This window comes from Magallana gigas, chromosome 7 (genome assembly GCF_963853765.1).
Source record: "Magallana gigas chromosome 7, xbMagGiga1.1, whole genome shotgun sequence".
Taxonomy (NCBI): domain Eukaryota; kingdom Metazoa; phylum Mollusca; class Bivalvia; order Ostreida; family Ostreidae; genus Magallana; species Magallana gigas.
In genome coordinates, this window is record NC_088859.1 from 26,426,497 (window position 1) to 26,440,669 (window position 14,173).

Below are 14,173 nucleotides of genomic sequence, written 5' to 3' on the forward strand. Positions count from 1 at the left end.
TTAAGTTGATCCACGAAATTTAATGTTCATTGAAGTGCAATATCTCTTAACATTTTGTATTGATAGGCTCATTGGCCACGAATTTACGTATCCTTGAAACTGTGATTTACGAAAATTGATACCCTTGAATATTAATGAAACCACATTATATGCCTAAAATTGATTTGTAATGTTATCACAGACAGTTGAAAAATGTAAATATTCTTAAATTTTCCTGTGTATACCCGAACTTAACTCAGGTATATGTTTCTGTTCTTAACCAAACCAATATTCCTTTTGCAAGGTCATATTTTTGTTTAGCTGACCATGTGGGTATTGTCCTTTTAACAGTGTTAATGGATGATAAAGAGAGTGCAGAAATCATCTTGGCACTCAATGAACCTGAAGAAATAAAGAAAATAGGGAGGCATATCAAGAACTTTAACAAAGATTTATGGGAAAACTATTGTCTGGATATTGTGGAAAAAGGAAATATAGCAAAGGTATTTTAATTGAATTTGTCCTTGATGGACTGTTATGTATCATATCGTTATAAAGGATATAAAACAAATCTTAATATATGCTTTACGTTTATGACGCACACCCAAAATAAAAACAAGGAAGTACTCATGTCTTGTTTTCGACTTGTCAAAATATCAAAAAGTACGTTGGAATAAATGTTCATTAAATCAAGATGAAAGGAAAATAAAAGATCATAAGTTAATTTCTTTCTTACTATTACCACTTGGCTAAGTCAGATATCAGAATCTACATGATACAAAGGCTATACTTTTGGTTGAACACTGATATAGACAAATATCACATGTTTTTGTAATTTAGACTTGCTCTAGATTTATGAGTTAATTAAGCATTATAAAGCAATATCATTAATGCTGGAATTTTAACTAATCAGTAATGTGATCTAATGATAAGATACTTGGATTGCAGGAGATGTTTTTAGAATAAATTTTTCCTATTAAATTACACATTTTCATTAGCTTTTTAGCGCTCATATGATAAACAGATTTGTGTGTAAAATAAATCACCAAAACCGGATTTTGCCTCATACTAGATGATCAATATATTATAGCTCTTCTGTCAATGTATATTTTGATATAAATTCTTTATAATACATGTGTGTAAAAATCAGAAATATTTCAATATTGGAAGCATGAAAAACAATCAAAATATCTTCAAATTTTAAAAAAATTAGGAGAAATTCGGGATATGCAATATTAGTTTTGGTTAAAATATTTATTTCAGGAACAAGAAATCGTTCTTTGAGTATTTTGAGGTGTTAATTATGGTTGGGTCGTGATCAATCCAATAAAGCCCGAATGGCTTTATGATATATTTGATCACGCCCCGGCCGAAATTATTACCTCATGATATTCAAAGACAGATTCCTTATTATTTTTATTTGTATAGTTTTCAGCAATTGCACGATTAAAATAAGATTCTACCTCAGTTATTGCTGAGATCAAAGAGATGCCGCGGCTTTGATCGACACACATGTTAACATTACTAACAAAACCATTGGGGTTACTCGGAACAGCCGTCTTTGTATAGGAGAAACGATCTGTAGAAATGCTGGGCTGTTAGTAGAATAGAAATAAAGTTCTTGTTATCGTGAATGTTGCAGGATAACCTCCTCGGTCTCGAAATGTTGTTTGAAATATAAAAGCCTCGGCTAACGCCTCGGCTTTTATATTTCAAAACAACATTTCTCGACCTCGGAGGTAATTCTGCAACATTCACGAAAACTCGTATTTTATTTCTCAAATAATAATCATGAGTTGGTTTTTTTCGCGTAACAGAGTATTATTATTCTATTAAAATGTGATTCAAAGCATTGTTATGATGTAAAATTCGATCCAGTTCAAAAGAGAGATATTTGTTAAGGAATACAATAAAAAAAAATTGGATGGCAAAATTTAAAAAAATCTTTGTTTGCTCTACGTGTACTTAGCCTCTGAAGCTACATGTATTTGTTCAAATGTTGTTGCTTGTTGTTGTTTAAGGTTTCTTTAAGTATCTTTTCATCTTTTATTATCTTTAGAACGATCCACTCTTTGTGATTTCGTTTTCTTGTTTTGATTGACGGTTTGCATTCAGATGTAATACATGTAGCATGTTTGGTTTGTACCATTCTTCTTTAATTGATCTGTTATCATTTCACTTTAGAGTTCTTTGAGAGCTGGGAAGCATTTTCCAAATTTCAATTGAAATTATGTCTTTTCCACGCTGTTTGCTTGCAAGTACTATTAAGTTAAAGCGTTTCTCGAGATCTGTAGTATTTTTGCTTGTGTTTGCCAGTTTCAGTCTTTTGCAAGTAACAAGTGATGGTCTAAACTGCATCTGCCTCTCTTCAAACTCTTAAATATGTAGGTTTCTTAAAACCCGTCTTGCAGAGCCGACGTGGTTGATCAGAATGTCTCCACTCTTGTCTGTTGATATACTAGTACTTCAAGAGGGAGAAAATTAAGAGACAATGAATGACCACAAACATAATTAATTGTCCAATATATGTTTAAATGTTTACTAAAACAGAAAAGAGTATTTTAATTGAAGTTTAAATCTGTTATTATTTAGTTTTCGCAGAATGAAAAACTAAGGGATGAGTTATTTAGTACGTATCCAAAAACACTGGTGGAGGCTAGTCCGATAGACAGAATATGGGGCATAGGACTATCAGAGAAAGATAAAAGGGCATGGAATAAAGAGACATGGAGGGGGCAAAATCTCCTGGGACAGATTTTGACCAAAGTGAGGGACAATTTGATGGAACCTTTTCTTAAACCTGTGGACACAGAGAAGGGTCTAGTACAAGAAAGTGAATGACATACCTTATTTTAAAGTGATTTCTGGTTGGAAGGATGTGTTGATTGGATATTCGAAAATTCACACTGTGTACATAAAAATTTTGATTTCACTTTTTTAAAAAGATCAACCTGATAATGGTTAAATTGGTCAATTGGGCGAATGAATAATAACCTTATTTCCAAAACCAAGTACATGTATCTGCAGTTTGTATTTTTCTTACTCATTTCTTTACTTTATGTAGATGAATGTATAATGTGGGATTATTTCCTGTAGAAATAATTTGTGCTTATAATAAAGTATTGAGAGTGAAACATCTTTGAATGGTTTCAAAATGTTAATTGCATGTATGTCATGTAAAATAAAACTGAGTGCAATAAACCAAACTTTGGATACTGTTCGTATCCAGGAAACTTAACTGTTTCCACTTGTTACTTTTTTACAAAGAGTTATCTGTTGTACATAGAATAAATGAACAAAGGTGAAACATATTAAATGAAACCCCCCTTAGATTTATACCAAGAACAACAATCAAACCCTTCATGTATTACTATGGTCGTAATGCAATAATTATTCTAAACGTTTTCGTTTTTAGATAAGTGTCCACTTTTAAATATGTAAAAAAAAAAAAAAGGAGGGATAAAATATATGTGAATGTTGCAAATATATGTTAGTAATATATACATTGAATTAATTTCCATGTGGAATAAATATAATTAAGACCAAACTTTATTAACTTTATCATATTAAAATTCATTTTGTGGAAAACTATTTAAGGACAAAAATTTGAATAGAGTTAAAGTCAACATTATTCAAGAAGTAAATATTGTCAATGATCACAAGTGCATTCTTTGTTGTTTTTATGGCTTGTAAAGGTTTCGATAACAACATTTATTTTACATATTAACCTTTACATATTTACACCAATGTTGCTCGCAACTGTAGGATGTACAAAGTAAGAAGAGCAAAAGTTCAGTAGAAATCCGAAAATTTGGAAAAGCACACGTATAAAATATCGAACGTATTTTCAAACATACGTTATGTTATTATTTATTTCACAAAAAATATTCATCATAACAACAAGTGATTATCAGGTTATCTCAAATTATTGACGATGTTATTACTAGCGCCAATTTGAACAATGTTCCATATTGAATGATGATAAGTTCTAATCTGTCTACTATAAATACTTTGATAAAAAAAAACTCCCCTTCAAGATGGCGGCGTGTTGAGTATTTAGGTATTTGCGTTTTTGTTTTGATTTGATTTTTTTTTTCATATGTAAAGTATCTATTAGAAAATATCAAGTGACTCTGGGTATCACAGCTTTGCTTCGGCTTCTAAAGATATATACTCACAGAAAAAGAATTCCTTATTTCTGTCGTAATGAAGTCTAGATGATGAAACAGTACAGTTTCTAAAAAGAAAGAAGATGGTATCCGAAGAAAATCATTTTGAACGTGGAAAACTTTTAGGAGAAGGGGCATTCGGCAAAGTATTCTTATGCCATGACAAGGAAGAACAAGATAAAAAGGTAAACTAATTCCAGCACGATATTTATAAAAAAAAAAGTCAAATGATAACAAGAAAGCATAAATGTACATAAACTTATATTCTTCTCAACATGTACATGGTTTAAAGGTTTAGCGTGTATTTGTAAAACGTCTTTGCTTCTTTTAAGATGGGGCTAAAAAAAGTAAGACGTAAATACAAAGCAAGGAGTTATTGTTTTATTCAATGTAATGTTTTGGATTCTTATCAGCGAATGTTATCGGGTTTATTTGCGAACACAATAAACAATCATATGTACGATAAAATTGATCTGAGAGAGATTAAACCTGATACACATACGATTATAAGTTATATATGAAAATATACCGTTCAAAAATACATTTAAATTTAAAAAAAAATAAACGCAATGAATAAACAGAAAAATATTGACATTGCATATGAGGAAAGGTTTGATTATGGTTTGATTAGTATAAATTATGGGGTTTTTTTAATACTTTTGTCAGCTATACAAGTGAACATGATATTTTTTTTTACTCAAAAATTGATATTTGCTTTCAGCATATTTATTTTAAAACAAATATCAATAATTACGTGGGCAGATTTCATTGAAATGTATGTTCGACATTCAAAATATTAAATTCTATTATTATTTTAGTGAAACGTGAATGATGGTAATACCATTACAAACGCTTTTGTGAACATGGCCTGAATGAAATAAAATCTTCAAGAGCCTATTGGGCTGTGATTAAAGGTGGGATGTCCTGCCATCTTGTACAATTGTGGACTGAAATAGAAGACATTACACTCATTGGCTTGTTCATGCTTAAAACTGACCAAAACAATTGTTCGACGATAATAAAGCAATAGATATGAGTTTTTATATCTTTTTTGTATGTAAATTTTGCACACATGTACAGAAAAGTTTTTTAATCAGTTAGAACTGCACAGCTGCAAACTCAAAATGAAAAACCAAACTTAAGTGAACAAGATTCAACCTTTTTTCTTAACAAATGGCTGTAGAGTGGACAACAATTACACCCTTTTATATTTTTGTACAATTTTGAAATCTTCATGTAAAGTCTGCATATGCAAGGTTCTAACTAGTCAAAATGCAGTGTTCTGTAAATGTGTATATACACAATATGCTGACAAAATAACATAAAAACCTCAGCAAAACCTCACATATTGCTTTTTATCGATGAACAACAGTTTGATAAGAATATTTTTTTTAATTTCTTTAAAATTTATACTATTGATATTTCAATATACGGTAAATAAGATGTCAACATGATAATAAATTTCCTGGCAAATATAATATAAGTTCCCAAAAGAAGAGGAAAGAATCTTATTTGATTGTTACATGGTTGCACTCTACTTGTCCTAGATTTCCGATGAATTGTCCAAGGTGTTGTGTTAATGACTGTATGGGTCTTTCCGAATGTGGGGTGTTAATTGAATAATCATTCGACCAAGCAACTACTCATCTAACTTACGTCCCTGTCAAACATACCCTGATGAATTTAATCATTTAATCTAAAACAAAAATCGATTATGCAACCAAATGGTGGCTACTGGCTTGTCTATGACACGTAACGTACCCTGGTAAAGCCATGTGACAACCTGTTCCATATTGTCGTTCTCTTTTCAACAATCAAGTTATATATACGCCTTTAATGTATGATACACTGTATATAATGACTATATCACCTTCGATACTGTAAATTCTTACTTAAACGCAAGGAAAATATATCCGCGTAAAACCGCGAGAAGCCCGTCTCGCGAATTTTATAATCTCGCTTTTAATTTTCAAATATATGTAAACTACATGAAACTATGATAAAATTTCGACATTCGCGATTTTATGTTCTCGCGATTTGATGGGAAACCGATGAATTGCGGAATTAAGTACTCGCGTAAAATAAGGAATCTATACTATTAAAGAAATTGAGTTTTCTTTAGAAACAATCAACAACTTTTAAAATTAGTTTCGAAAAACAGAAAAATAAAATATTTTAGAATAATGAAGTCAGACATTATTGATATTTTAGTATGCCATGAAAGTAATAGACCTTAAAGAACTATTATGGGAAGAGCGTGATTTAGCAGAAAAAGAGGCCAATTTGTTGACCACTCTACAGCACCAGTATATTCTTCACGCTGTGACGACATTCCAAGAAAAAGAGACACTGTGCATAGTGACAGAGTTCTGTGATCATGGAGATTTAGAACAGTATCTAAAGTCGAGGAAAGGAAAATCCCTAGAAGAACAACGAATTGTGGAATGGTTTCGACAGATATGCAGTGCTTTGGAGGTAAGTTTACTGGCATAATAAATCAACTCTCTCTTTCAATCTCTTTTTCGTTAACTCATTTAGTTTTGACATTCATTCCATCATGTAATGTAAACGTATAGCAACACAAAGTGTTATAGAGTAATCTATGTTATTAATGAGATTTAAGATGCTAGTAAATACTATGTTGCCTTTCTTGTATAGTAACTACTAGCTGTAGAATAAAAAAGCCAATGATATGATATGGTAAAGTGTATTTTGACAGTCATTGGTGAAACATCGAAATGAGAAAATTATTTCTATTAAGTAATTGGTTGTTTAGCTCAGCGTAGGCTCTAAACTCAAACTCTGAATACATTTTTTCTTGGTGATCGACTGTGATCCTTACTAAAAGTGGAACCACAGGAGAGGTGTAATTTTTACAAATGAATTAAACATATCATTAAATAAAATCTCTTTTAAACAACTACAACCCTAGATATAAATTGCAAGCCTATAACCAGTTTATAGCATCTTGATTATTCAAACTTTACAAACCTCTAAGAAAATGCTGGACCCAGAACGAAGAAACAGATTAAAATTAAAGTTAATTGGAAGAACAACTTCAAAATTCCTAAAGAACTCAACATTACAATTTAGAGTTTAATTATGAAAAGAATAGGGTATATTGTGGATTTTAAATTTAATAGCTTTAAAGTAGTATTCTTTTCTACAAGAGAGGGAGGTTAAATGTTTAACACTTAACTTGAAAATATAAAAGGCATATATAGAAGGCATTTTAATATTCTAAAAGAATCTTCCTCTACAATACTGTAGTCTTTGCCATTTCTATGCAAGCATACTGATGCAACTTGAAGATTCTCATCCGACCTCCTAGCATAAGGTTTTGAACCTAGGCTGTGTTAAATATTCGGCAATATATTTGGAAAATTCTACAAAGATTTACAATATTTAAGTTTGCGATATTACAACGCAGGTGTTTTATTGTAATACATGTACTAAAACGTGTACATATTTTAGATTCTAATGGCTTTTTATTTGTAAAGGTAAATTTACAATAGAAAACTATAAAATTGCATTTGAGGTGTGGGATGTGATCAAAAGGTCTCTTGTTTACTGAGCCAAACCTGAACTGCCAATTAGTCAATTCGGAGCAACCACTCTAAATAAACGTAATTGTCACGCTACAATTGTTGTTACAATATAATCTTTTTTTATGATCTAGTATTTGCATGAAAGAAATGTCCTTCATCGAGATATAAAGACTCAGAATATATTCTTGACCGGTACAGAAATGACGGCAAAGCTGGGAGATCTTGGCCTGGCAAAGTATGTTTACCAAAGTTTGAATAAATGATTGCATCTAATTAAAAACACTGTTTTGATTAGTATTTTGGGGAGATTATGCTAAATAAGAATCTGTGGAAGTAAATACTGTACTTATAATTCTGATCTCCATTGTATTTTTGATGCAGTTTCAGAGGTTTTAGAATTGAAAAATTGATCAACAACAATTACAGTCATTATGAACATATCATTTCGTGATGCTTTGAATATTCTAGATACGTAAATTCAGATAAACAAAGTTTTCAAAATTAAACGGGAATGAAAATTGCAAAGTTAGCATATTATTTCTTTTGATGAAACAATATTATGATAAAGGTATATAACATTTATTCAAATCCTCAATTATCTAAGATTTTTATGATTATTGCTTGCAGAGTGTTAGAAAGTTCCATTCAGAAAGCTCTTACTTTTTGTGGTAGTCCATACTACATGAGTCCTGAAATCCTTGCTTGCAAAGCATACGACTCTAAGGTAAGCAGGTGGTATATCTGGCATTATTTAATAGAGCTACTGTATAGAGGGTTGTTTTCGTCCTTCCTCTTTTGCATGTAATTTTGTCCTGTCTTGAATATGCCCAGACAAAGTTGTGTTTTAAGAGGGATAATTTGAGACATTGGAATTTGCATAGTCTTAAATTCGCCCGCTGACAACGAGGGCATAGGGGCGAAAATAAATCAAAAGCGAACATTTTACTGTATACAGTATTATTGTAAGACTGTTAATTAATAATATGATTGAGAACATGGAGTCGTTTTTTTAAAGATAAATAATTCGATTGACATTGTTTCATTATGATGACTTATTATCAATCTATACACAAATCGTGAAAAATTACATAACAAATCGGTAACAGTATTTAGTTAAACAAACATGTTATATATACTGGTTAAAAATCGTTTTCCTTGAATTTATCTATCTGCAAGTTTATTTTGGCCGATATATAACAGTTTCTGATGTTGCCAACTCTTATTTTGTGTTAGAAGGTAATTTACATGTATTTTCTAAATGTCAAACACTGTTTGTTTTTTCTTACAGAGTGACATTTGGGCGATGGGAGTATGCGTGTATGAAATGACTACATTAAAACGACCGTTTAACGCCCATAGAATGCACCAACTGATATTTGAAATTGTCCATGGTCAGGTGAGGTCTATAGATGTAAAACTCGTGGACGGTGCTATTATTTAGTATACGTCATGTTTGCAGTCAGAGAGTGGGTGAAGTCTTATATTCTTTTTTTTAATCTGGAAAGCACAATGAGTCAATTGATTGTTTAAAGGTGCATGGTCACGATTTTGGTAAAATTCAAATTCTATTTTTCTGTTTTTATTATTTATAATGCTTTAGAAATGTAGTTCAAATGATCAAATGAAATTTGAGAGTCAATCGTAGAGTTATAAGCAAAATACTGAGCTCACAATTCTTTGTCGTGTAAACAAGGCTCGTGCCCTGTTTTTGTTTACATAGGTTCAATATACCAGTAAAAAATATTTTTCAAACTGATTTGTCTATCATCTTATTCATTTTAAGCATAAAGAAACAGTTCCTAACGTTTAACACATTCATTTTAGGTCTAAAACTGTAATTTTAACTTCAACATTTAAAATGTAAACAAAGCTTTGTTTACATAGCGAAGAATTGTAAGCTCTGTTACTCTCTTATAAATCAACGAATGTCACTTCAGGTCAAGATCCAGTAAATGAAAGGTGCCTACAGGTTTATGAAATTCAAGATGTAAATTCTTTTAATGATGCTTTATAACAATATCTTTGTTTCATAGGGTGTACCGGGGCTTAAATTTTTGGCAAACACAATGAAAAATCGTGTTTTAAACAACCATTTTCTATGAAATATAAATATGAGGAATAAAAGAAATAAATCTTGGACTTTTGTCCTTTTTTGACTAATGAACTATATCTAGAATGCCTACATTCACTCCAAAAACGGCATTAAAAAAGCTCTTGACCACCTTTTTAAAATGATGTCAAATTAAATATAGGTACCGGAATTACTTTTCCCGTGATTAACTATAGAATGTCAAAATATTGTTTATTTTCTACATAATTCCTTTAAAGACGTAAAATGCAGGAAAAAACTCATTAAATCAAGTATGACGTCATAATGGTTCTAGCACCAAAAGACATTCTGGAATCATTTACTAGATCTTGACCTTAAATTTTGGTTGCATGTTAAAAGCACTGTAAACATTAAAATCGGGGAAATAATTTTTGTCCAAAATTCGTGACCATGCCCCTTTAAATATATTTCCTTTTTCGTACGTTTGTTAGGCATGGCTCATATCATGTTTCAACAAAAAATATTTGTTACTCAAAGTGTGCTTTCTTAAATGATTGCACTCAACTTTCCGGTTAATCGTTCGCTTGTAATCCTTTAAAGGGACTTGGACACGATTTGACTTAAAATTTTCAAATTTTATTTTTTCTTTTTAAATGTTTATGCTGATAAAAATAGAAGTTTATAATGCTACGTCAAAATTTGAAATTCAAATATCAAGTTATAAGCAAGTTACAGAGTTCGTGATTCTTTGTTTTGTAAACAAAGCTCGAATATTGTCATTTTTACAGATATGTTTTATTGGTGTAAGTTTCAATCAAATGTATCTTTTTTTGTTGATAATAGTATTTATGAAGATACTGAATTAGTTTAAATTGTTTTTACATGTCATTTTGTCTAAGAAATGGTAATTCTCTACATTACATTATTTGTAAACAACTATAAGACTCGAGCTTTGTTTACATTACAACCAATTCTTACCTCTGTATCTCGCTCTTAACTTGACTTTAACATTCAATATTTAGGTCAATCATTTAAAATGCACCAGTAAACCATTTTATACATAAAAAATAATTATTTTTTTTTATCACAAATCGTGTCCAAGTCCCTTTAAATACGCTTATAGATATTAAACTTGTGAGCATCAGGTAGCGACATGGTTGAATTCCTTCAATTAATTGACAACCTCCGTTAGCGATATCTGGTAAGATGTCATTGGAGTATTTTATTTTTTAACATTGTTTTCTTATCAAGAATTGCAATTTCAACCAGGGAAACAATCATTTAGTAACATATTACAAATTTAAAAGAATAAACGTGCCTTCTCTGAAGATGACACATTTGAAAAATGATAAAGAATGTATGATTTTTAAAACAGTTACAGATAAACCATAATTCCCCAAAAGAGTATTTTACTTATATTTACATTTGCAAATATGTTTTCTTATATGAACCTATAGAATAGCGAAAACGTTCAATTCTGTATGAACTTTTCTTTTCGTGACGTCACAATGATCATAGCACACGCTTATCGTTTGTCGCTTGGATAATTGTAGACATAAAATATCGGTAATTTTAACAGTTAACAGTTCTGAACGATTTGTCTATTTCAAACGTAAATATAAGTTATAAACAGTAATTTTAAAAAGTTCACGGGGATATGAAGTTGGTTTGCACGTGATCAAATGTACTGAGAAGCCCTCCATATCCCAGTGAACTTTTTAAATTGGTGTTAAATTTAAATTGAGAAAATGATGGCTGTTTATTGGGACATCGTTCTTGGAACCCAAAAGCTTAAGGTGATCGCAATGTGAAGCTTAAGGTGATCGCAATGTGAACGTAGAGAAAGTAATTATTAATTACGATAGGGTATAATTAGGCATTGCGATACTCACACGAATATTACCATAATTATCTTGCTTCACACTGTGAATTATGAAAAAAAACATTTATGTTTTATATGAAGCCAAATTAATGTACACCTTCCCCCCCCCCCCCCCCCCAAAAAAATAAAAAATTGTTATGACCTGTTTAAGTAAATTCTATCGCATATGGATTAAAATTTTTAAGTTTGTTTTTATTAGAAATGCTTCACATATAACTTTTGATCGCAGATGCCCCCAATGCCAAACGATGAATACAGTTCACAGCTAATCGAGATCATAGAGAGAATGATATGTCGGAATCCAGACGAAAGGCCCTCGGCAACGGAGCTGCTGCAAGATGTTGTCTTTAAGAATCAAAGAGCCCTAAAAGTAAGACATCGCATCGATAAATGCTGATTGTTTTCAATTAAAACATCGAAATAAAAAAGTATAGTGAAATTTTGGGATTTTTTTTAATGTAAGAAGTCCGAAGGACGAGATGCTCTTAGCTTCAACAATCCAATGGATTTCCCCAAAGAAAAATTTCACAATGAAATGACACCTGATGTAGAAAACCTAGCTGAATATGGTCAATGTTTGACATCGGCTGATGATGATGCAGATAAGACATTGAGGAAAGTAGTGATTGAAGAAGGGGGCGTAGTGTACTATAATTACAGTGTTCTTTCTCCTGAACTCGGTGCTTCTAGAACTGTAACCAGCTATTCACAGACAGAATATTCTGAGGGTAGTACCTCAAATTCTAAATCCTCTGACGATGGTGCTTCAGATACCGAGAATAAAGAGTATCTAAAGGATGCAAAACAAACTTTGGATGTTGATCCTCAAGCTGATGTTCAACAATTACCCAAGCCTCTTAAGCTTATCAAGGACTTACGTGATCGAGCACTAATGTTTCTGAAATCAAAGGTAATAAAGGTATCATTAACGAAAATAACTTTAAAACACTTCATTTTCATTGGAATACAATCAAGACATTGAAATGTAAAAAAAATGTTAACTAAAACTTTGGAATAAGAATCATATCCTTTAATTATATATGCTTAAATCAATACAATTAATTCAATTATTTCTTTATATAAAGAAACCACATTCTTCAATGAATTTAGGTGTAGTATTACATTTAACATGAATTTACTTACAGAGATCTGATAGTGATAATGACACACGCACAAAAATCCAAGGTAAACTTACTTGAAATTTGCTTGGTTTTTTTAAAATGCATTCTTTCCCCATAATTTACAAACATGTCAGACATGAGTTCACAGCCAGTTCTATAAATATATCAAAGTAAAGTTTACATTGTTATAGTTTATTGCAAAACATTAATCTAAATTTGTAGGTTGCATGAACAGAAAAGAAGTTGTTTAAAAGTTATTCTATTTTAATCATAATGCAATAACTAAATTTAACTATCCAAATCTTTTTTGTCATAAGAATGTCCATTTTGTGAACATAAGAAAATTATGACTTCAGTTGAATCTGACAAAATGAAATCATCAAAAATGACATTACATGTTTGATAACTGATTACGAGTATTTCATAAGTTGCTTACGACCTCTAATTTCAAGATTGCCCAAATGAAAATGTCAAATTTAGATTGTTGCTAAGATTTTCCGATGTATAATCTGATTCATCAATATTCATCTGAATGATAGACAAAAACATTTCCCTAAAACTGGATATATAGTTCATAAGAATGTTTTATCTGTTGTTTCCAGATTCTGCAAGAATGGACCAACCGGATGCATTAGAGAAAATAAAAAGGCAAATCTTAATTTGTTTTATATTTAATGTATTTACTTTTTTTACGATTATGAAAACTATTTTTTATAGTTTTATATTTTATATTGTAATGAAATAATATAGAAAACTTACAGGTCTCTAACATGCATCGAACTATTACATAAGGATTTTTTGGTATTCGATCATTTCTTTTTTTAGTTCCTAACAAAACAAGAACTGTTTTGGATAGATACCATATCGGTTGTGATGTTCAAGTCTAGTATCATGAATCATTGCTTGTAGATGTTTTAAAATGTTTCCTATTTGATTACTTAAGGAAGAAGTATTTTAATTATAATGTTCTTTAATCCACATTAATATCGACATATGCCCCATACCACTTTAACAGCAATAACAGATTGTGCTATATAAAAATGTCATAAAACGGATGATTGTTAAAAAGTTTTCATTTCTGTGCAAGAACCTGATTGACATACTTCTAAACAATGTAGAATCTTTTTTTTCAACTATGCACCCGATTCTACCCAACCTCTAGAATTCAGAAATTGATGTAAGATTATCTTAAAAGGCAATACAATAACTGATACTCAGGTGCGCGATTTGATCCAAGGGCTTCTTGAATTGGTATTTTATTATCTCTTCTACCAACAGAGAGAGCAAACCTAGGACTAACGAATCTCTTGCCGAAGATTTATCTAAGGAAATTCACAACTTTATTTATTTTTGGGAATTTGATTCCGTCTTCAGTCAATGGTTCCCATGTACATTCGTAGTTGATGGAATAACTTACAATTCTG

The 14,173-nt window shown here is 30.8% G+C and overlaps 3 protein-coding genes across 3 annotated transcripts in view; all 3 read left to right on the plus strand.

The window, feature by feature from the left end:
• Positions 1-3,217, plus strand: part of LOC105343204 (uncharacterized) — a 14,235-nt gene extending 11,018 nt beyond the window's left edge. Inside the window, exons 10-11 of the mRNA XM_066067588.1 lie at positions 331-482; positions 2,572-3,217. Of these exons, the coding sequence (XP_065923660.1) occupies positions 331-482; positions 2,572-2,820 (401 nt within the window). The 3' untranslated portion in view covers positions 2,821-3,217. The remainder of the gene's footprint in view (positions 1-330; positions 483-2,571) is intronic.
• The window catches only part of LOC105343244 (glutamic acid-rich protein-like), a 33,954-nt gene that overhangs the window by 17,199 nt on the left and 2,582 nt on the right, over positions 1-14,173 (plus strand). The window lies entirely within an intron of this gene.
• Positions 4,026-13,509, plus strand: LOC105343220 (serine/threonine-protein kinase Nek4). Its single transcript, XM_066067591.1, has 9 exons — positions 4,026-4,333; positions 6,360-6,623; positions 7,828-7,931; positions 8,324-8,420; positions 8,985-9,092; positions 11,858-11,998; positions 12,092-12,538; positions 12,774-12,813; positions 13,352-13,509. Exons 1-9 carry the CDS (start codon positions 4,232-4,234, stop codon positions 13,492-13,494), a joined length of 1,446 nt encoding a protein of 481 aa, XP_065923663.1. The 5' UTR covers positions 4,026-4,231; the 3' UTR covers positions 13,495-13,509.